General features: G+C 36.4%; 1 protein-coding gene and 1 long non-coding RNA gene across 2 annotated transcripts; both read right to left on the reverse strand.

Annotated features, from left to right (window-relative positions):
- Positions 1–889: 889 nt before the first annotated feature.
- On the reverse strand, positions 890–10,489 carry LOC134842410 (uncharacterized). The gene is made up of 4 exons (XM_063858734.1): positions 9,045–10,489; positions 8,599–8,907; positions 3,079–3,200; positions 890–2,813 (listed from the first exon to the last, which is right to left on the reverse strand). The coding sequence occupies exons 1-4, from the start codon at positions 10,411–10,413 to the stop codon at positions 1,116–1,118; spliced, it is 3,498 nt and encodes a 1,165-aa protein (XP_063714804.1). The 5' UTR covers positions 10,414–10,489; the 3' UTR covers positions 890–1,115.
- Positions 10,490–16,325: 5,836 nt separating this feature from the next.
- Positions 16,326–20,536, reverse strand: LOC134842697 (uncharacterized). The gene is made up of 3 exons (XR_010162532.1): positions 20,315–20,536; positions 18,966–19,120; positions 16,326–16,933 (listed from the first exon to the last, which is right to left on the reverse strand). It is a non-coding gene; the product is annotated as an uncharacterized LOC134842697 (long non-coding RNA).
- Positions 20,537–21,236: the final 700 nt, after the last annotated feature.

Here is a 21,236-nt window from a genome sequence, read left to right on the forward strand (position 1 = left end):
TAGCGAAACAAAAAGTAAGCAGTAACTGAGCAGATAAGATAATACACGATAATTGAGCCGAAAAAAAACGTCATGAACCCGAGCCTAGAAAGTCATAGCTTTCAGCTTTGATAATCAAAAGTCGGATCACGTTTCGGTCACGGCTGGAGGGGTCCCAGTGTCATCCGCCTCCTCAAGGTGGGACCGGCTGCGGCAAAATGGATGACATCTCCCCCTCCCCCACGGTTGGTCCTGCACTGAGCAGGGCGGGGGCTAATAAAAAAAAAAAATCAGAAGTCGGTGGATTCAAAACGTGCGTTGCAACTTTCACGCTTTGAACTGAAATAGATTTCACGCTCTTTTTCAAAAATTATCATTCCTCAGATTGGATACATTATTTTGCGTGGGCTACTTCTTCCTGGGCTATTCTAACTGCTGGTTATATTTGAAGAGGATACCTTCGCTTGGGATATGAAGGCAAGGGATATTTTGTCCTGAAACGGAATCTAGAGATGTCTTAGGGAAATGGAAACGGTGTTACTTTTTCATAAAGTTTACCCAAGAGCCAAAAAAACAAAGAAAAAAAGAGCATCGTGACCACGCTGAGCAAGTACAGCAAAAAAGTAGCAAAAAATCACTTAAAATTTAAAGCTGAAGTCATGTGTGCAAAAATCATCTGCGAGCTAAGATGGGCGAGTCAGTCGACAGCCCCATTGCAATAAACTTGAAAATCGCAATTCAATTTTCACTGGTAAAACTGTGGGCTTAACTTGCATAACAAAACATATCAAACTTGCGACCTGCAACGGAAAAAATAAAAACTGTTTTTTTTCACAACACAAGCTTCACTAATGTAAAAAAATTCTAACTCGTATTCAGCTGTATTGTTGAGCTGTAACAAGAGCTTAAACATTGCTTTACAATCTGGAGAATTGCTTCGCAATAACAAGGAGCTGGAATGACTATAAACGAATTTTGGCCTTATAGCTGAAACTTTCTGAAATATCTGATCGACAGTAATAAGCAACGTGAAAATTGAACAGAAAAGATCACAATAACTAACTAACTGAATATCAAACAAAAATTTAACTGAAGTTTACTCCACCAAGTTTATACAAAGAGATAGTGAGTTACTTTCAGCAGTTATTCAGACTCTGAAAATTTTCAGTATAAAATATCAGCAGATTCGTAAGCGCATCCGAAGGATTCATACATTTTTCATTTGTATTGACGACTGTTTGTTCACTTATCTGACATTTCGCACGCCATGAGTCACTTTTTGGACTGTATTTCCAAACCACAGGCATTGAGTTGACAGTCGCTCCCATCTCATTCGTGAAAATGTCAAAATGAAAAGTTAATTGGTAATTTATAACCCGATGATTAGTATAAACAGACGCAGAAGAAGATGGCTTTTCGATCAGAATTTTGTCACACTTTTGATCGTTGCTGTCTTCATCATCATCATCACTCAAAACGAAAACAACCCGAATATCGTCAGAAGACTCCGAGGCTCTCGAGGAATGATTTTTACTGTCATCTTTTGCTTTGCTGCCATCATTTCCACTTTTTAGAGTTGATTTGATACCAAACTCAATTTTGAGAAGACTTCCATCTAAATCTTGTAAATTAATTGATTCAAAGTCGATATTGTTGGCTGACTTCAGTTTTTCAAGACATTTGAAACAAGATTCTATCAAAATGTTTTCTATTATATTTCCACAACTGTGAGAGGCAAATGACACTGGAAAAGATTTAGAATCGAGTAAAATGTTGCACAGTTCTTTAGCTCTCTTTTTAACAGCATTCATTCCAATTCCAGGTTCTAATGATGCTGGTTGAGGTGCGTGGTCAGTTTTTTTTTGTTTCGAGTCCGTTTGGCATATTTTCACTGGATCTTTTCCGGAAAAACCTTCCGGGTATTTTAATAATTTGCCTCCCTGTGAGCTGCTTTCAAGATGAATTGGATCGATTTGATTTTGACTTGACATACTGCTGTCATTTCTTGATACAGTCGTTTGGTCAGTGACGCTTGTTCGCTGTAACCATCCAGTTCGCGCTCTAGATTCTCGCAAACGCGAAGCAATCGAGTCGTTCTTAAAATCAGTATCACCTCGGTCATCTTTAAGCTTTTTGGAATCGTTCTTAAGCACTGGTTCATTCTCAGATTGCAACATGGTCTCGTTTCCTGTCTCAGATAAGTGCACTTTGCCGTAGTTGGAAGTTATCGCCTTTTTATGCTCGAGCTTCTTATTCGAACTTTCAAGAGCTGAACCAACTATCGCGTTTGCGCAGGTAGGGTCAAAACTTTCTTGAAAAGATGTCGCTTTAGGGGGATTAATTTTTGTCCATTTCGAATTCCCATCATCTTTTAGCTTCTCCTCTCCAGTTGATAATTTATCTTTAAACATTTTATCAATAAATGTATTTAATTTCGAGTTTTTTACACGGCACGTGTTTGAATCAAGTTTTTTGGATAAATTTGAGCTAGTAAAGTCAAGTTTTTCTGTCGCTTTTGAACCAGCTGCGGTCTTTCTTTCGTCTGAGATTTTACCTTGAGACGTTTTCAAACTGGGAAATCGGATTAACCTTTCAGTATCCTCGGTTCCACTAGAACCAGTTTGCGTGTCAGTAACTTCTACTTTTCTGTACTCGTCTGGATTCGCAGTAATTGATGGATTCTCCGCTTCTAGAGCTGTCCGATCAAAATGTTCCGATTGCAATTTCGCGACTGAGTTAACTTGCATCGTGAATCTTGTTTGTATTTTCGGTAACTTGGCCGCACTATCAGCTTCCAATTCGTCTATATCCGGCGCATTGATTAGAGTGTTCGCCTTTGTCAGACACGATCATTTGAACTTAAGCTGATAAGTGTATAAATATAAATTTTAAAATGTATTTCGCTAGCCAGTTGTATTCTAGCAAAAAAAACTTTCTTCGACTTTTTGCAAAAAACTTTGGTTTTCGATGTTCGTTAAATCCCATTTTCGACTTCTCAAATGTTTGATTGAAAACACACTAGTCTGAAAAAATTTGAAAATGGGAAATATTCCGTATTTTAAATTATATTCAATCAAATGCTCGTCACTGTTCACTGGCCTTTGTGATGTGTAGAGTGGAAACGTAGCACCTCAATAGACAAGCGGCCAGCTCATAGTCCCCGAAAAAGAGGTAGAGGAACTTGGCTATACATGCTTCATACGCCAATACTGCACGAGAAGCTGAAACAAAAAGTCCTGAACTTTTAAGTTGGCCGAAACAATCCAAAGATAATCTACACAGAGGCAAAGCTGAGCTTCGCACCACTTGCATCTCATCGGCCAGCTTAAACATACTGATAAAACCAAAAAATATATATTTTTAAAACTTTCAAAACGAACGGTAATTTTCATGAAACACTATTACCGGTAGAAATAGGAAAATTTTCCCAGGTTTGCCACTAAATGGGCGGAATCAGTCGTTTTGACTATTTGATTGTGAAAAAAAACTTCGAAAAAATGTTAACAATAAAAAACGATTTTCTTAAAAATGCCAAATTCAACATGGCTAGCCGGTTACTGTGCAATTAGCACCAAAAATTCTGACCATAGTCCTAAAAAATACAAACAAAGTTTATTTAAATTAGTGTCGCTTTTTCTGCGTAGGTGTGAAAAAGATCTGAGCCAAAAAACTAAGGCATATTCGACCGTCATACTAATATAGGCCCATTTGAAGGCAGTTTTTATAGAAAAATTTGGTGAATTTTTTTCAAAATTTTATTCCCAAAATGGCGCTAAAAAACTCCAAAAACTAACTTTACTTGAAAAAACTTTTTTCAGGGCTTAAATTAGGCATACATAAAAAATCCATTGTAAGCCTGCATGCTCGCCATATTAGCTCGAAATTAGACCAAAAATCAAAAACTTCTTCCAGGCTTTTCTCAACACTGCAAAAAAATTTCAAATTTTTTTAATGTTGCTCGAATCACGACTGATAGGGCTTTAGTATGATACATCACTCGACCAATTCCGAAGATTATTTGTGGTACCTGATTTTACCTGAAAAACAATAAGTTGAAAAAAAAGAGAAAAAATTATAACACACCCGAATACAAAGTTCCTCCCCACATTCAATAGTCGGAACAATAAAAACTTGCCAAATTAAGAAGCAGATTAGACTACAAACAGTTCACATTCAAGAGGTTCTAATTTTGTGACGTTTGCCGCGTAGAAGAATCACACAAAACTGCATTAATTACAAACCAAAAATTAAAAAAATATATATGAGGCAGAACTTGATCGTGTTCGCCACAGAAACCATGGTTTTCAATATCCGGAAACAATTTCGAAGGAATGAATTTGAGTTTCTCTAATGGAACTAACAGAAAAACGACTAAAAATATCGACTCAGAAAAATGAAAAAAAAAACGATAGAAAAGAAAAAGTACAACAATAAAAAAAGTCTCATTATTGCAAAAATGTTTCAATATTGATTTAATGGATTGTTGATTTAATTAATTTGATGAAAAAATGGATTTAATGCAGCCATATTCAAAAATAGAACAATGATGTAAAACAAAACAAAAAAAAATAAGATTTGAAGCGAATGTTTCGAAAGTTTTGTTTTGAACCCTATTTTGTTAAGTCCGTTATATATAAAACTTTGAACAATATATCCAGCTGCATGAAGGGTAAATGCAAGATAGTTTAATTTGAAAAGGAAACAAACAATTTCTGATATAACTAGATGAAACAAACCTCAATTTTTATTTTTAAAAAAATATGTCTTGAGCGTTAATAATTAAAAATTAATTTCTCAAGATTATACGTTTCCTGAGCAAGGCCGCATGAAAGTTGAAAGTTATATCAAGGCGAAAAGTTTTTTCACCGGATAGCAAGATATAGCAAGGTAGCAAACGGAAAATGAAAAGAAAGCCGCAAAGTTGAAAAACTTGAAAAAAAATGTCGAGAAAGACTACCACAATTATCATAAATTTGTTTTGCTCAGCATAAGTTAATTTTGAGGAAAACAGGTTATTCGACACAACTGATTTTGTTAAACTAGCATTTAAAGTTTACACTGCGGCTGGTCAGCCGAAAAACTTGAGCAGACACCCGTTAGTCCAAAAACACCAATTAGTAAAAAAAAAAACACCAATTAGCTCAAAAAATCTAAAAAGTTTGAGCAATCAAACATTTTAAAACTCTAAGTTCTGAGTCCCATGAAATAAACGCACACCCTCATACACATACACTGGCACCCACAGAGAAGCACACTCACACTCACGCACGCACGCACACACACACATACAAACACACATCCCCCCACACACACCCACCCACCCAAACACAAACAAACACCCACACACACACACGCACACACACACACACACCCATCTTCACACACACACACACACACCCTCACCCACATTAACACCCACCCGCACACATCCACACACAGAAACACACACACACACAAACACCCAAACACGCGCACACACACACACAAATACCCCCCCCCCCACACACACACACACACACACACACACACCCACACATATATATGAGACACTTTTGGCATCAAACGAAGCAAAAGGAGTCTACCAAGCCGATATATTATGAGCCGGAAAAACTTTTACTCTAAAAAGGCAAAAATAAGTGATAGAAATTAAAACCGAAAAAGAATGAATCGGAAAATTTGCCACCAATTTAAAACATAGTAAAAAATGTATTTCAAAAGTAATCAAACTCAAATCATGACACACACACCTCCCCCCACACACAGACACACACACTCACTCACACACACAAATACCCACCAACACACACACACACAAACACAACCACACACACACAACCACGCTCCTATCCACACACACCCACATAAACACACACAAACACGCTCACGTAAGCAAACATCCACACACACACACACCCATACCCACATAAACACACACACCCACACACTCGCCCACCCAAACAAACATCCACACACATACACACACCCCTACACACACCCACACATATATATGAAACACTTTTGTCATCGAACGACGCAAAAGGAGTCGACCAATCCATATATAAGGGATAAAAACGAAAACCAAAATAGACAGAATCGAAAAATTTACCACCAACTAAAATTAAGGTAGTAGAAAGTGTATTTAAAATTGAGTCAAGTTCAAAACATAATTTATGTTGATGAAACCACGCAGTTGACCAAATTACTTAAGATATTTTGTTAAATAAGTTTTTTGGCCTTGAAAACTTTCCATGTTCTCATTTGATAACGCTTGCTAATCTTAAAAGCAATAATTTTTCCTTTCGACGCAAAAATCTAAGAATTATTGTTTTATTTTGAAACCAGAAATTAGTCTCTTTATTTCGCGCCATTTGCACCTTTGTTATTGGAGAGAGCAGTTTGCCTTCATTTTCTAAATGAATTTGAAGTGAAGTATGGCAGAAATCGCAAGTCAGACGGCTAAAAAAAAACACACAGAAACACACACACACCAACACCCAAACACGCGCACACACACACATAAATACCCCCCCACACACACACACCCACACATATATATGAGACACTTTTGGCATCAAACGAAGCAAAAGGAGTCTACCAAGCCGATATATTATGAGCCGGAAAAACTTTTACTCTAAAAAGGCAAAAATAAGTGATAGAAATGAAAACCGAAAGGGAATGAATCGGAAAATTTACCACCAATTAAAAACAAAGAAAAAAATGTACTTCAAAAGTAGTCAAACTCAAATCATAACACACCTACCCCCATACACCGACACACACACTCACTCACACACACAAATACCCACACACACACACACACACACACACACAAACACAACCACACACCCACAACCACGCCCCTACCCACACACACCCACATAAACACACACAAACACGCCCACCCAAACAAACATCCACACACACACACACACCCGTACCCACATAAACACACACACACACCCACACACGCCCACGCAAACAAACATCCACACACATACACACAACCCTACACCACCCACACATATATATGAAACACTTTTGTCATCGAACGACGCGAAAGGAGTCGACAAAGCCATATATAAGGGATAAAAACGAAAACCAAAATAGGCAGAATCGGAAAATTTACCACCAACTAAAATTAATGTAGTAGAAAATGTATTTAAAATGGAGTCAAACTCAAAGCATAATTTTTGTTGATGAAACCACGGAGTTAACCAAATTACTCAAGATACTTTGTTAAATAAGTTTTTTGGCCTTGAAAACTTTCCATGTTCTCATTTGATAACGCTTGCTAATCTAAAAAGTAATAATTTTTCCTTTCGACGCAAAAATCTAAGAATTATTGTTTTATTTTGAAACAAGAAATTAGTCTCTCTATTTCGCGCCATTTGCACCTTTGTTATTGGAGAGAGCAGTTTGCCTTCATTTGCTAAATGAATTTGTAGTCAAGTATGGCAGAAATCGCAAGTCAGACGGCAAAAACAAACAAACAGAAACACACACACATACACACCAACACCCAAACACGCACACACACATAAATACCCCCCCCCCCAACACACACACACACACACGCCCACACATATATATGAGACAATTTTGGCATCAAACGAAGCAAAAGGAGTCTACCAAGCCGATATATTATAAGCCGGAGAAACTTTTACTTTAAAAAGGCAAAAGTAAGTGATAGAAATGAAAACCGAAAGGGAATGAATCGGAAAATTTGCCACCAATTTAAAACATAGTAAGAAATGTATTTCAAAAGTAATCAAACTCAAATCATGACACACACACCTCCCCCCACACACAGACACACACACTCACTCACACACACACAAATACCCACCAACACACACACACACACACACACAAACACAACCACACACACACAACCACGCCCCTACCCACACAAACCCACATAAACACACACAAACACGCTCACGTAAACAAACATCCACACACACACACACCCATACCCACATAAACACACACACCCACACACACGCCCACCCAAACAAACATCCACACACATACACACACCCCTACACACACCCACACATTTATATGAAACACTTTTGTCATCGAACGACGCAAAAGGAGTCAACCAATCCATATATAAGGGATAAAAACGAAAACCAAAATAGACAGAATCGAAAAAATTACCACCAACTAAAATTAAGGTAGTAGAAAGTGTATTATTAATTGAGTCAAGCTCAAAACATAATTTTTGTTGATGAAACCACGGAGTTGACCAAATTACTCAAGATATTTTGTTAAATAAGTTTTTTGGCCTTGAAAACTTTCCATGTTCTCATTTGATAACGCTTGCTAATCTTAAAAGCAATAATTTTTCCTTTCGACGCAAAAATCTAAGAATTATTGTTTTATTTTGAAACCAGAAATTAGTCTCTTTATTTCGCGCCATTTGCACCTTTGTGATTGAAGAGAGCAGTTTGCCTTCATTTGCTAAATGAATTTGAAGTGAAGTATGGCAGAAATCGCAAGTCAGACGGCAAAAACAAACTTCAGAGTGAGCAATTTTTTTTGAAATCAAAAAGAAAATCACACTACTTAAAAAAAAACAGCAACAAATTCTTCCAGCACCTCATTTCAACTAACCGTACGCTATTGCACAAACTTTAGGAACTGCGTAAACTGCTTCGATTCCGTGAGCAAATATTCTATTTTCAGACCGACGAGCTCCCATCGGCACTGATTTGAACAACTCAACCTTGTGGAATTTAACCTCATGTTCTTTGAGTTTCTCTAGGGCTTTCGAGGGTCGCCCGCAGTTACGGAGTTTCAATCGTTTATTTTCATCCAGTGTAGCTTTTGATGAAACTTTGGAAATATCGCCAACTCCGTAAACCAGAAACTCATCCGCTGTCAAGGAAATAGACTCTTCGTAGTTGTTCAGAACACTTTGCTCTAAAGCAAGAAACACTTGATCAGTCTTAAAGCAAATTTATGAGCTCGACAAATACAATCTACATAATCAAGATTTTTTATTAAAAACTCTCAATAACTGGTCAAAACTGTATATAAAGTGAATCCCATATCTCTACCTTGTATTGGTATGTCAACGGCTGGAATAAAAACTTTTAGTTTTTCTTCTGTTTTGTCACTTTGAGGAAGTGGAATCGATCCGTGATCAGATTTTTCATCTCGCATTTCTGCTTTTGGTGTTTTTACTTCACCCGTTACTGCGACATTTCTTTCTTTGATATCGTCTTTTTCATGTAATACAGAAACGACACGATTTGAACTTTGATCGGATTTTTGGCGTGTCTCTTTTAATCGCTCTCGGTGTAATCTTTGTCTTTCCGACTCTTTCTCTTTTGTTTCTCGATGTCGAACACGACTGTTAGATGATTCATTCGACGATTTTAGTCTATCCGAATAACGTTGACTAACGGATATTTTACATTTATAGGCAGACTTTTGATTGCATTCCAATTTGTTTTCGTCCCTCATTTTACTGGACGACTCTTTCCGCATTTTTGCTTCAGGGCCTTCAGAAATTGATTCATTCGATTCAGCTGCCAGATAATGTTCCGATGAAGTTCGAGCCAAACTGTCGCTATGATTCTTATGATTGCCAACATTTAATTTAGATGCATCTGGCATTTTGAACGAGTCTTTATTGTTGTAAAATACAGGGCAAGGATTTCTCGACCACGGCTGAGCGTTGCCTATTTTGTCTCCGGGACATTCGGATGTCACAATTTTTGGTGACAAGGACACCTTATTATGTGTATTTTGTAGGTTCGACTGCCGCATACAATTATGATCCGTAGCAGCTTCTAAAAGTGTCCCAAACCCCTGTACTTTAGTCTGCGGCTCATTTACTTGAGTTCGATCAATCTTTTCGGCATCTTGCCGAAATAATATTCTTGCTGGTTGAACATTTCCCGATAATTTTAATTTTTTATGTGAAGCATTAGCACTATTTGTACGGTATTCGAGATTTTGCTTTGTTTTATCGTCTGAAAGTGGCCAGAAAGTTGAGCGACTATTTGAGGGCGATCTTACACTTTCGCGAGTTTGCAGTTTTGTTTCTTTGCTTGAAATATCAGACGGCGCAGGAACGTACTTGCTTCTGTGTCTATTTGCATGACGTTTCTCCCTTATACTGATATAAATGTTTCTGGGGTGCCGACTTTGATCCAGGTACTCAGAACCTCTTTTTCGATGGACTATATTTGGTTCTGAATATCTTTGGTTTTGTTTAGATTTAATATGATAACTTTTACGTTCACTGTTGACTTTTGCTTTTGTTCTCTGTTTTCTATGGTCGGATCTTCTTCTAATAGAAGGCGTTCCAAGAAAATCATCATCATACTTCCCAGTCTCACATCCAAACATTGAGTGATTTTTGCGCGCATTTAGTCTCCAATTTTGAGATGATTCGTATTTTCCGTCAAAACGCTCCATTTCTGTATCACTGTTGGGACATTTCTTGATTTTAATCTCCAACGTACACTCATATCCTAACTATACTCTCATTATTGTACCTGAAAAAAAAAACAATTGAAATTGCTAGCAATTGATACTGCCTTTATTTGAGACAAAATTTGGAATACTACCATCTATTTAAGATAATATTTGGCAATAGGAAAGGCAAAAAAGCCTTGAAAACTTTTGCTAAGTGGCGTAAACGAACCGCCGACCTGGAGATTAGGCGTCTCGCGCACTCACAACTGCTCTATGGTAATTTGAAAATACACAAACACTTGCCAACAAAAAAGCCGTTAGAACTTTGCTTAAAATCCTGCATCCAAACAACCTGCGTATCCTACAGGAACAATTAGCAATAAAAAAGGCCCTGTCCGTTGTTTGCTATAAACTAAGATCAAAATGAAAGAATAAATTGGAAATAGCAAAAAAATGAATGCCAAAGTTTCGAACCATTTCCACAAAAAAGAACTTGCAGAAGACCTGAAAAAACTCTCAGCGCCAGAAAAAATAACAGAGCAATTTCATCAACTTGTCAATATGAAGATGATACGCAAATAAAAGAGAGCTGGATCACAGCAAAAAAAATAATAAGACCTATAAGGAAACGAAAAATCACTTATTCTAACTTCCGTCAGAAAGAACCACACTACTGAATCTCGTAACTCGCCACGTATCTTCGCAGACAAAACAGTCAAGACATAAAAGGAAAAAATATTTATGTTATCGTTGAAAAAAACTTTGACATTAAAAACAATACGCTATGCCATCAACCTAAATCAACTTTAAATGAAATTTCTCCATCCTAAAACATATTAAACAAAATAAAACTCCAAATTTTAGAGTTAGAAAACAATTTAAAAACTGGCGTGCATAAAAACCAGGAAACCATGAATTTAACTTACCCTCTGAAAAATGAAGACAAAAAAGTAAGAAAAAAACCCCGGAAGTAAGTCGACAAAAATTGGGACAATAAAAAAAAGCCAATAAAAAATCTATTTATACATGAACACTTTTCATCTGCTGACCCAGTATCACTTCAGTAGTAGCGCTAAACCAGCTGTTAAACTACAGCTGTTAAAACCCAATTTGGCTACAAATGGAGATCTTAAAATTGTAGACCCTGTAATTACTAATAAGTCTAGTAGACGACTGCAACGCCTTTGCATGTCGCTAGGGAAACTACAAATAAAAGGGTTGCCGTGGTATCGAAAAAAATGCTAGCGCTGACTGCACTGGCAAAGGATAAAAATGAATGCCGTTCATTGACAATCACTCGAAAAATAGCTTTTTTCTCTATTTAACACATTCAGCACAATTAAAAAGCTTTTCGTCAACAATATTCCCCGAACAATTTTTCAAGAAACAATTTCAAAGATCATTGTTTCAAAAAGTATACACAGAGGCGAAGCAGAGCTTTGCGCCACTTGCGATACAGAAAGCCACGGAATAGTGAAAAAATTCCAAAAAAATACAATTCTCAAAAAGTTACATGCTTGTCTCAAAACGAAACTCACTTTGATAAAAACTAGGACAAAACAGCATTTTCAATAAACAATTTCAAAGATCAGTGTTTTAATCACTTCAGTAGCGCTAGACCAGCTGTTAAACTACAGCTGCTAAGAACAAATTTGGCTACAAATGGAGATCTTAAAAGTGGAGACGCCGTAATTACTAATAAGTCTGGTAGACGATTGCAACACCTTTGCATGTCGCAAGGGAAACTACAAATAAAAGGTTGGCCACGGTATCGAAAAAATTGCTAGCGCTGACGGCACTGGCAAGGGCAAAAATGATTGTCGTTCATTGATAATTACTGGAAAATAGCTTTTTTCTCTGTTTAACACAATATTCAGAACAATTAACAAGCGTTTCGTAAACTATATTCCCCGAACAATTTTTCAAGAAACAATTTCAAAGATCATTGTTTCAAAAATTATACACAGAGGCGAAGCAGAGCTTTGCGCCACTTGCGATACAGAAAGCCACGGAATAGTGAAAAAATGCCAAAAAAAAACAATTCTCAAAAAGTTACATGCTTGTCTCAAAACGAAACTCACTTTGATAAAAACTAGGACAAAACAGCATTGAAGAAACCTAGAAAATTACCGAGCAGTAACTAAACAGAAAAAGCGGGATAAATGGTCCTGGAGTATCCAAGCCTCGGATTTTTCAAAAGCAGAAAGTTTTTCGAAAACTCGATGCGTTATTAATTTGAATCAATTAGGAACAAAAATTTTCAGATATCAAGAAAAATTAGGACGCAAAGTTGCTCTGAGCTGAGTCCAAACAAACTTCGACAAAAAAACTATCCAAATGAAAAATGCTGGTTAAAAACTGTCGTCTATTTCTATTTTTCCGCTATCATTAAGTTTTGATAAGTATAAAAACGAAAAACCTAAATCACTTTAGCCTGCTTGCAATTGAAATGAAAAAAAAAAAACAACTATCCAGAACGAAAGAAAAACATTAAGCCTACTAGGAACAAAAAGAAAAAACAACCCAAATTAAAAATTCTGAAAATTACGAGCAAAACACGAATAAAAATGACTTAAGGTAGTTTGTGATCTGATAGCAATTAAGTTTCTCTAATACTGAGTGTAATGCTGAAAAAAAATATCGTTCTAAAAAAATATATAGGCTAGAAAGCAACATAAAAATCAATTAACAAAACTTGATTGAAAATTAAACCAAGAAACTTGGGAATAAACTCATGACTTCAATTACCTTCGAAATTTTTTTCATGATTTGTTCATTTTTTACAGAAGGAAGAAGATATTTTAAAATTCCAAACATACTTCATCAAAGTTGAGTTCATATAAACAACGACGAAACAAATAACAAACATTAGACAAATAAGCCGACGTAATTAAAGCCAACAAATAATAAGCCACTTAATAAGCAAAAAAACAGCCAAAATTTTTTTAGCATGAAATCATAACAGATTTACATCTAACGGCTACAATACAAGCCCTATAGCTGCAAAACAAATAGCTGTATAATTGTAAATTTACCATTTCAAACTATTTTCAAAATACTTACCATTCTCTGAACAAAGTTTTCTACGGAAAAAAAATCTAGTACTCGGTTGCCATAACCTTGCTGAACGCTAGGGTAAGTACCAAAATTTTTTCTTCAAACTTTAAAGCTTTCGAAGGTTTCACACCTCAATTTTTGAAAGACTCATATTCTCTGACCGTTTGAACTTCGCTTGGTCAGGAAATGCATTCGGTTTCATGACAAACTCGAGCAATTTCTCTCGCTCCGCTTTGACTACTTATTCATGCGCCAAAAGCACGTTTGATTTTGGCAGATAAAGATTTTTTTTTCGTTTCAGTGTGGTTTTCATATCCATTTCTTTGATCTTTAAGTAGTTTTCCTATCTTGTTTTTGCGCCACGAACTGAAGTACAAACTTTTTTCGTGGTATCAAACTTAATAAAACTCCCATACCCCCAGTATCTTGAAGCCCGTCTCTAATCTTCGCAATGCCACCAACGATACGAGCTGTTAGTTTTCACCAATCAAATCTTTGTTGACCAAAAAAAACAACTCTCTACATTGGCTGAACCATGTGGTAGGGTAGCAAAAAAATTTTCTGAAAAATAGATCTTTATGAGCCAATGATTATAAGATAGATAAAAAAATATAGCTGAAAAAGATGAACTAAAAAGTAAGCTGAAAATACAGATAAATAGATAAAAAGACAGACAAAAGCAATAGATTAAAAACAGACTGAAAAGATAGATTAAATTGTTTTAGTCAATTTTTTTCTTCAAATTTTAGTTTGTAGGCTTAAACTTTTGTGTCGAAAAACTATGAACAAAAAACATATCTTTTAAAACTTCAGGTTGAATTAAATTACGAAGTTTTAAGACATTGATTTTTTTTCAACTCAAACACAAAGCAACCGAAATTTTAAGACAAGCTACTTTTTAAATGCAAGTTTTATTTTCATACATGATACCCGGATGACTAAACAGATATCTGTCCCTCATCTCATGTTTAGCTGCGTTTTTGCTCTTTTTAAATTTTTTTGTTTTCGTAGATATCTTGAGCTTATGCTTTGCAACTCTTTTTTAGAAGAAAATTGACACTTCGTGCAATTGCAGCTTTTTTTCGAAGTCTGGCTGTTTTTGACCAGTTGTCTTGTTCAACTGGTGCGTTCTTTTGGAGCGGCGAGTTCGAGGTGGAGCTCGAAGGCGTTCAGCTACTTGGGATAGGTTTGCTCGATGAAGTAGCCTTTGTGTTAGTGTTACTGCTTCTGCTAATTTTGCTGGACTAAGACTCATGCCTCAGGACCAAAAAAGCTGATTTTTCTTACAGCATCCTTGGATTCGCTTGCCTTGGAGCTCTAGAGCCCTCTTCACAGGAACCGGTTTTTCAACGCCAATTTGACAAATTCGACAGACTTTTTTTTTGCTCATACCACTGAGCTCTAAGAAACACAACTGTATTATTTGAACCTCATGGGGAAAAAATTGATGATAAGATGATTTAAATCAGCCTTTTAGATTAAATGACGATACATCCTTGAAATTTTTGGCTGAACCCTGCATTTCCGTGACGAATAGTCCAAGCCATTTGAAGACATCGGATTCACTGAGGCTTGGAGGCCGGGCTTCGCAGCGTAAATATTATAAATAATAGGGTTGAGCGCAGCGGCATTAAGCTTTATTAAAGGCTGTTCGATCCGGTAAACTTCCTTTTGAAGCCTTCAATGGCGTGGCATTTGCGGAGCACATGCACCAACCACAAAAAAATGTTCATTCTGATTTTTTTTGGATTGTTGTTAACGCATCACGTGAGTCCCGCATATGCGACTTAAGCCTATTAATGACATATCTGAAAGCGTTATTCACTCTCGGAAACAGTTGCTTAAAAACGTCTTATGGGCAACTAACACTCTCTACTACTGATGTTATTACATGTTTAAGATAACCTCCGAACAACTTTCTCTTCAATTTCGAAAAAAAAACTTTCAGAATATTGATTACAGTCAATTTCAGGGATAGGCGAGTTCATTTGAATCGAGAAACACAACTGGCATTTGTTTGGGTTATTTTCAATAAGGGTTATTTACAGTACCTTTCTTAGTTTACTGAATGATCTTGTGATCAGGGACGGATGGGATCAATTGAAAAATGTGGAGGAACTTTGCTTTCGTGAGTTTCAATTTTCCACGCCAAAATCAGGTACAACAAAAATTATTCGGAATGAATCGAGTGATATACCATATTAAAGCCCTTTCATTCATAGTTCGGACGACATTCCAAATATTTTTCCAGATTTGAGAAAAATGGGTTTGAAGTTTTTGATTTTTCGTCCAATTTCGAGCAAGTAAAGCCAGCCAGCATGCTTAGTAGCATGCTTTTAAAGTAAAGCCAGCCAGCATGCTTTTAATGATTTAGTAAATAATTGCTGCCAAATTTTTTGGCACTGAAATGACACCAATAGATCTTGCTTCGCCTTGATGGCACTGGCCGCACTCATACCGTGGTCACCTAGAAAATAATGAAAAAAGTTAATAATAATTCGAAAAATTATACTTTTGTTGTCCCATTTTCCTCAAAAAAATTGTCGTTCTCTTAAATGATAAAAACAAATAAATTCAAAACCTTTGCACAGAAAATGTTTAAAAAGGACTACTAAAACAAAAAGGATATTAAAGACATTGGAGTACACAGAAAGCAAAAAAGCCACAAGGCCAAAAAACATAAGGCTTACATTCCTAGCCTTCCCTCTGGGAACTAAAAACAACCAAGGCCGAAGTTTGTTTCGGAACAAGGCACAAATTTTATATGGCCACCAAAGATTAAAAATCGGGCAGTTAAGGCATCGCTATGAATTCGCGAGCTCTATGATTTAAACTAGTACCAACTACTGAAAAGATAGTTTTGCGTCAATTCAATTACCAGTAATAACTTTACGAACAAAAAGCTTCAGATAAACAAGTTATAACTCTACGGACAATACATTGGATCCATCTTCATAGTACAATGAAACAATTCTCAAAAATTGTTTTCGTATTTTGTTGCAACCACATTGTAGGCATATGTATAGATCTGTTGAGCAAATAATTGCAGTCAAGTAAGGCGTACCGTGTTTTTGAATACTTTCTCCGCTATTCTGAGTTGAGATCTGCAGCATATTCAAGTGTCTTCTAGAGACTGGACTTCAGTACGATTCAGAAAGTTCATTGATTTGAGGAGAGAGAGCGAGCGAGAGCGAGCAAGAGAACTGCTCATGATGATTTCGATGATAAGTGAAGATTAATTAAGATTTTCAAACGTTCCTTGGACTCCATACATCTGCTTTGTGCAAGACGGAAGCTTCTAAGTCAAATTCTAGAAAATCTTAAACCAGTAAAGGCGGCAGCTGGAGCCAAATCAAGCATATCAGTCGATTAAGTCAGAAGCGAAGTCAATGACAAAAGTCAGTAACGAACACGAATTGCCGGCTGCTTAGCAATCAGCAAGAAATACTCGGACTACAGTTATCTTTGCAAAAAAAAATGGAGAAGGGTAAATAAAATAATGCGAAACAATATTTTCTACTTCAAAATGCCAGTTTTCGTCATATGCATTAACAGGGGCGGATCTAGGATTTTCTCGAAGGGGGCGTATTTTCAAAAAAAAAACTTTTGTTGCGGGCGATTTTTTGAAAAAACAGGCCAAAAAAGACGTTTTTAGGCAATTTTTGGAAAATTTAGAACAAAAAATCACGTTTTTTTGACCCCCCCCCCCCCCAAAAAAACTTGTATATTTTGGCGCCCAAGACGTCTTTAAAAAATTTTAGGGTCAGTAATTCCTTTGGGTTGGCAGGGGATCGAATTAGCGTTAAAAACTTTTCGTGCCAGAAAATAACAATTGTTTTCAATAACATTAAGTTTTTACCTTGGCATGGAAGATTAGAAAAATATCATAATTGCTTAGAAAAATATCAGCAAACACTTAGTCTTTCGCGCAGTTTGCTTCAATTAGTTTGAACAAAATGTAGTACGTTTATTTGATAAAATTTTTACGCCGTTGAAAAACTAAATGTTGCATGTTAATGCACACCATTAAATTTAATTTAGAGGGGGGGGGGTTGCTGGACGCCCTTTTCCCTAAATCCGCTGGGGTGCATTAACATGCAACATTTAATTTTTTTTCAACGGCGTCAAAAATTTAATCAAATAAACCGCTGAGCGTCAAAAGCCCCCGAGTCAAAAGCCCCCGGCGCAAAAGTTATATGTACATGAACACCTACATGCAAAAGCAAGGGGGGCTTTTGACTCGGGGGCTTTTGTCGCTCAGCCAAATAAACAAGTACTACATTTCGCTCAAACTAGTTGAGGGCAAACTGCGCGAAAAACTAGTATTTGCTAATTATGATATTTTTCTTCTGATCTTACATGCCAAGGTAAAAACTTACTGTAATTGACAAAAGTTGTTATCTTCAAACACAACAACTGCAAGTATTTAACGCTATTTATTGAATTTCATAGAGGGTAGTTGAGATCATTCTTTATATTCCAATTAAAAGTTTTTCAATCAGAAATGCGTATATGATATAGCGGAACGAAAAACATTTGAGTAGCTCCTTTCTCCTAAAAATATCGCCATATTATTTCTGTAAAGTTTCTCTGAACTTTTTTGCAGCTTGAATCACGACTGAGATAGCTTAAAAACTGTGCCTTTATTTTTTTCTGCGGCTCCTGATTACGCGCCAAAAAATATTTCAAATGCGGAACCGACAAAACCTTGTTTTAAGCACAATTTGGCCTCGTAATGTATACGCGTGATTTATTGCCCCCTACATCGCCAAGCCCGTCGGAACTACAACAGCCTAGGAGACATATACTGAGATTCAAAAATTGATACACAGAAGCAAAGCTGTCCTTCACTAACAGCAACGAAAAACGGAATATATCTTCAACGGGGTCAAAAAGGAGAAAAAAACATTGCACTTTGAAAAATAACTGAATTCTACCGGTACAAAAGTTTCCGATCAATCTCACAGTGTGCGACTTAACTATTGAATATCAAAGGCTACTAGGTGAAAAATCCTTATTTACGGAAACATTTGGTATTCTTTTAGTTCGAAATTGAATATAAAGTTTTCATCAGTCATCAGCAATTGAACCAGAAGTAGCATTACAGTAGCGTTTTTAAGAAAGTCACGAGAAACCGATCTCCTATGAATATGAGATATTTGAAACCAAATATCTCTTTATTGAATTTCAGGCTGATTAAAAATTTTACAGAAGTGGACGAATCAGGTCCTATTAGATCCAAATAGTCGGTAGGCAGAAATTGATTCTCGCAAAGTAAAGTTTTGGTACAAGAAAATGTATCTTTCAAAAACTACGACTAAAAATTGACCCTTTGCGTTGAGAGCATTTTTTGTTCGTTTTCAGGTACCTCACAGCGAGATTGTGTGATGATAGTGTGATACCTTATTCACAGAAATTTAGACGTCCATCATAGTAAAAACAAAAAGAAAAGACTTTTTGAATGAATTTTTCCTTAAATATATTTGCAGAGATACCAGTAGTCTATTCTAAGTAAAGGAAGTTGTTGTTGTTGCTTGATGCTGCTGTAGATGCTGCAGTATTAGCTACAAACTACCAGAGTAAAAGGTGAAGAAGGTTCCCTTTGTGGAACCAATTTAAAGATCTTCTTTGAAGTTTGAAGTACAGCTAGCTGCAACACATCGATAACAGTTAATACCAAAATAATTAGACCAACTTGAGGCAAACGTGTCTTCTCTTAGTGAAAGCTTGCCGTACAACAAGTAATCCCTCCTTAAGTAATCCGCTCCTATTCACCCTCCCCATTCTCGAACAAACGCAGAGAACCAAAAATCACATTATGGAAACCCAAAAACTAGATTCGCTCTAAAAATGGCCAAACTATTTGCTCAAAAAACCGGCTTTTTCGTTTTGAATAAAAAAATGAGCAATTCCAGACATTACAAGGACGCTGTAGGTTTTTTGGCACAAATTGATGTGAGGGAGGGGACGACAAGAGATTGCTCAAGATTGTATTTCCTTAAGATTGTATTTCCAAGCAGGTCTAATATTGAATTCTTTGCCGCCTGCACGTTTGTAGAAAAATAGGGGAAAACCATTTTTAGCGCTTCCGTTTTTTTTTTGCGAGCTCATTAGTCTTAAATCAAAACTGAAATTTACTTGGGGTCGTTCAGGTAAAATGGATGTCACAAAGAATTTTCGAAGAGGTATTCATTACCTTTTCCTAGAAATCTTCTAAGCCATTATTATATAACAAGGTCGGATCTAGGATTTTCTATGGATTTTTCTAGGATTTTTATATCTAGGGGGGAGCGGATTTTCAGAAATTTTTCAAAAATTTTGTCGACCATTTTTTAGTTCGACTGAATTGATTTTCCAAGCACTCACAGAACACTATAAAGACTCCATTTTGGCCAAAAATTTTGCGCTACAGGCAAATTTTTGAAAAAAAAAACAGGTCAAAAAGATTTTGATTGAAAAAATCCGTTTTTCGGCGCGCGATCCCTTCAAAATTAGTATATATTGGCGCCTTTAAAATAATTTTATGGTCGGCCCAACATGGATGTCATCAAAAATACCAAAGAGGGACCTTTTTGGTTGGAAAAGAAGTCGAATTCCAACCCCCCCCCCCCCCCCCCCTCCCCAAATTTTTGCCACTTGCCATAAATTTTGGGGGCAGGCGGAAAAAATCCGCTAACTCAAACAGCGGTTCACAAGAACTTAAAACAGTTATAATAAAATCAGTCCCCCCCAAAAAAATATCCAGAACATGCTCTAAGAGAAAGTATTTCCTCACGTTTACAAGCTTAACATACATGTTATCTTATTAGTTTATCCAAAGCTGTCAACCAGACGAGAAACTCACATGACAGAGCTAGCTCTGGAGCCTTTATCGTGGAAAACAACTCGAGACCAGTAATTGCATAATCGATGCAGCTGGGAGCATCTGCGTTGTACATCCAGAGACCATTCAAGCCAAACAGCTCCATAGATGGTTCAGTAAGAGGCTCTTATCTAAGCTTTATAGCTGTAGTAAGTGACTCGAGAAGTCCCTTGACTCAAACTAGCATCTTTCAGGAACGCAAAACCATCTGAAAAGACAACATACCTCAATAGAATTTTTCAGTCGGAAGCTCAGTCAGTTCTTTCACGGAATTTAAATAAGCTAAAAAGCTACTATTGTTTCGACCAAATGCAAAAAAAATGAGAATGAACTAAGGCGTAGAGCTGACTTTTCCAGCCAATTCTGACTATCTCAGAGCAAACTCTCAGCGGGTCAGAAAAAAAATTCCGTCAAAACACCATTCTCTTTTATAGTCCGTTATTACATCATACTAAAAACCGTTATAACAAAATTGTACTTAAAATATTCAATTTTGATTAAATTCTACTCAAAATTATTTGTCATTACTGAATCAGACTCAAAATAGTTCTTTATGATTGAATGCTACTAAAAATATTCCGCTATAAATAAGTTTAACTCAAAATAAACCGTTATGGTTATTAAAACTTATTCCAAATAAACCCTTAATGATTAAATTAGAAGACAATCTGTTAGGGTTAAATTGTACTCAAAATAATCCGCTAAGATCAAAATATTTTGAAGATTTCCCTGAAGATAACATTCAAATGCTCAAATAATGAACAAGATGGCATGCTGGACTAAAGACACGGAGGTTATCAGTTCTGCTTAAGTAAAACATCAGATTTAACTAACTAGTAAGTTCATGTTTTACTCTGCTTTTTATCTGGGCAAAAAGTAAACAAGGATAAATTTTCCCAGGACT

The sequence above is a fragment of the Symsagittifera roscoffensis genome, chromosome 3 (assembly GCF_963678635.1).
Source record: "Symsagittifera roscoffensis chromosome 3, txSymRosc1.1, whole genome shotgun sequence".
Lineage (NCBI taxonomy): Eukaryota > Metazoa > Xenacoelomorpha > Acoela > Convolutidae > Symsagittifera > Symsagittifera roscoffensis.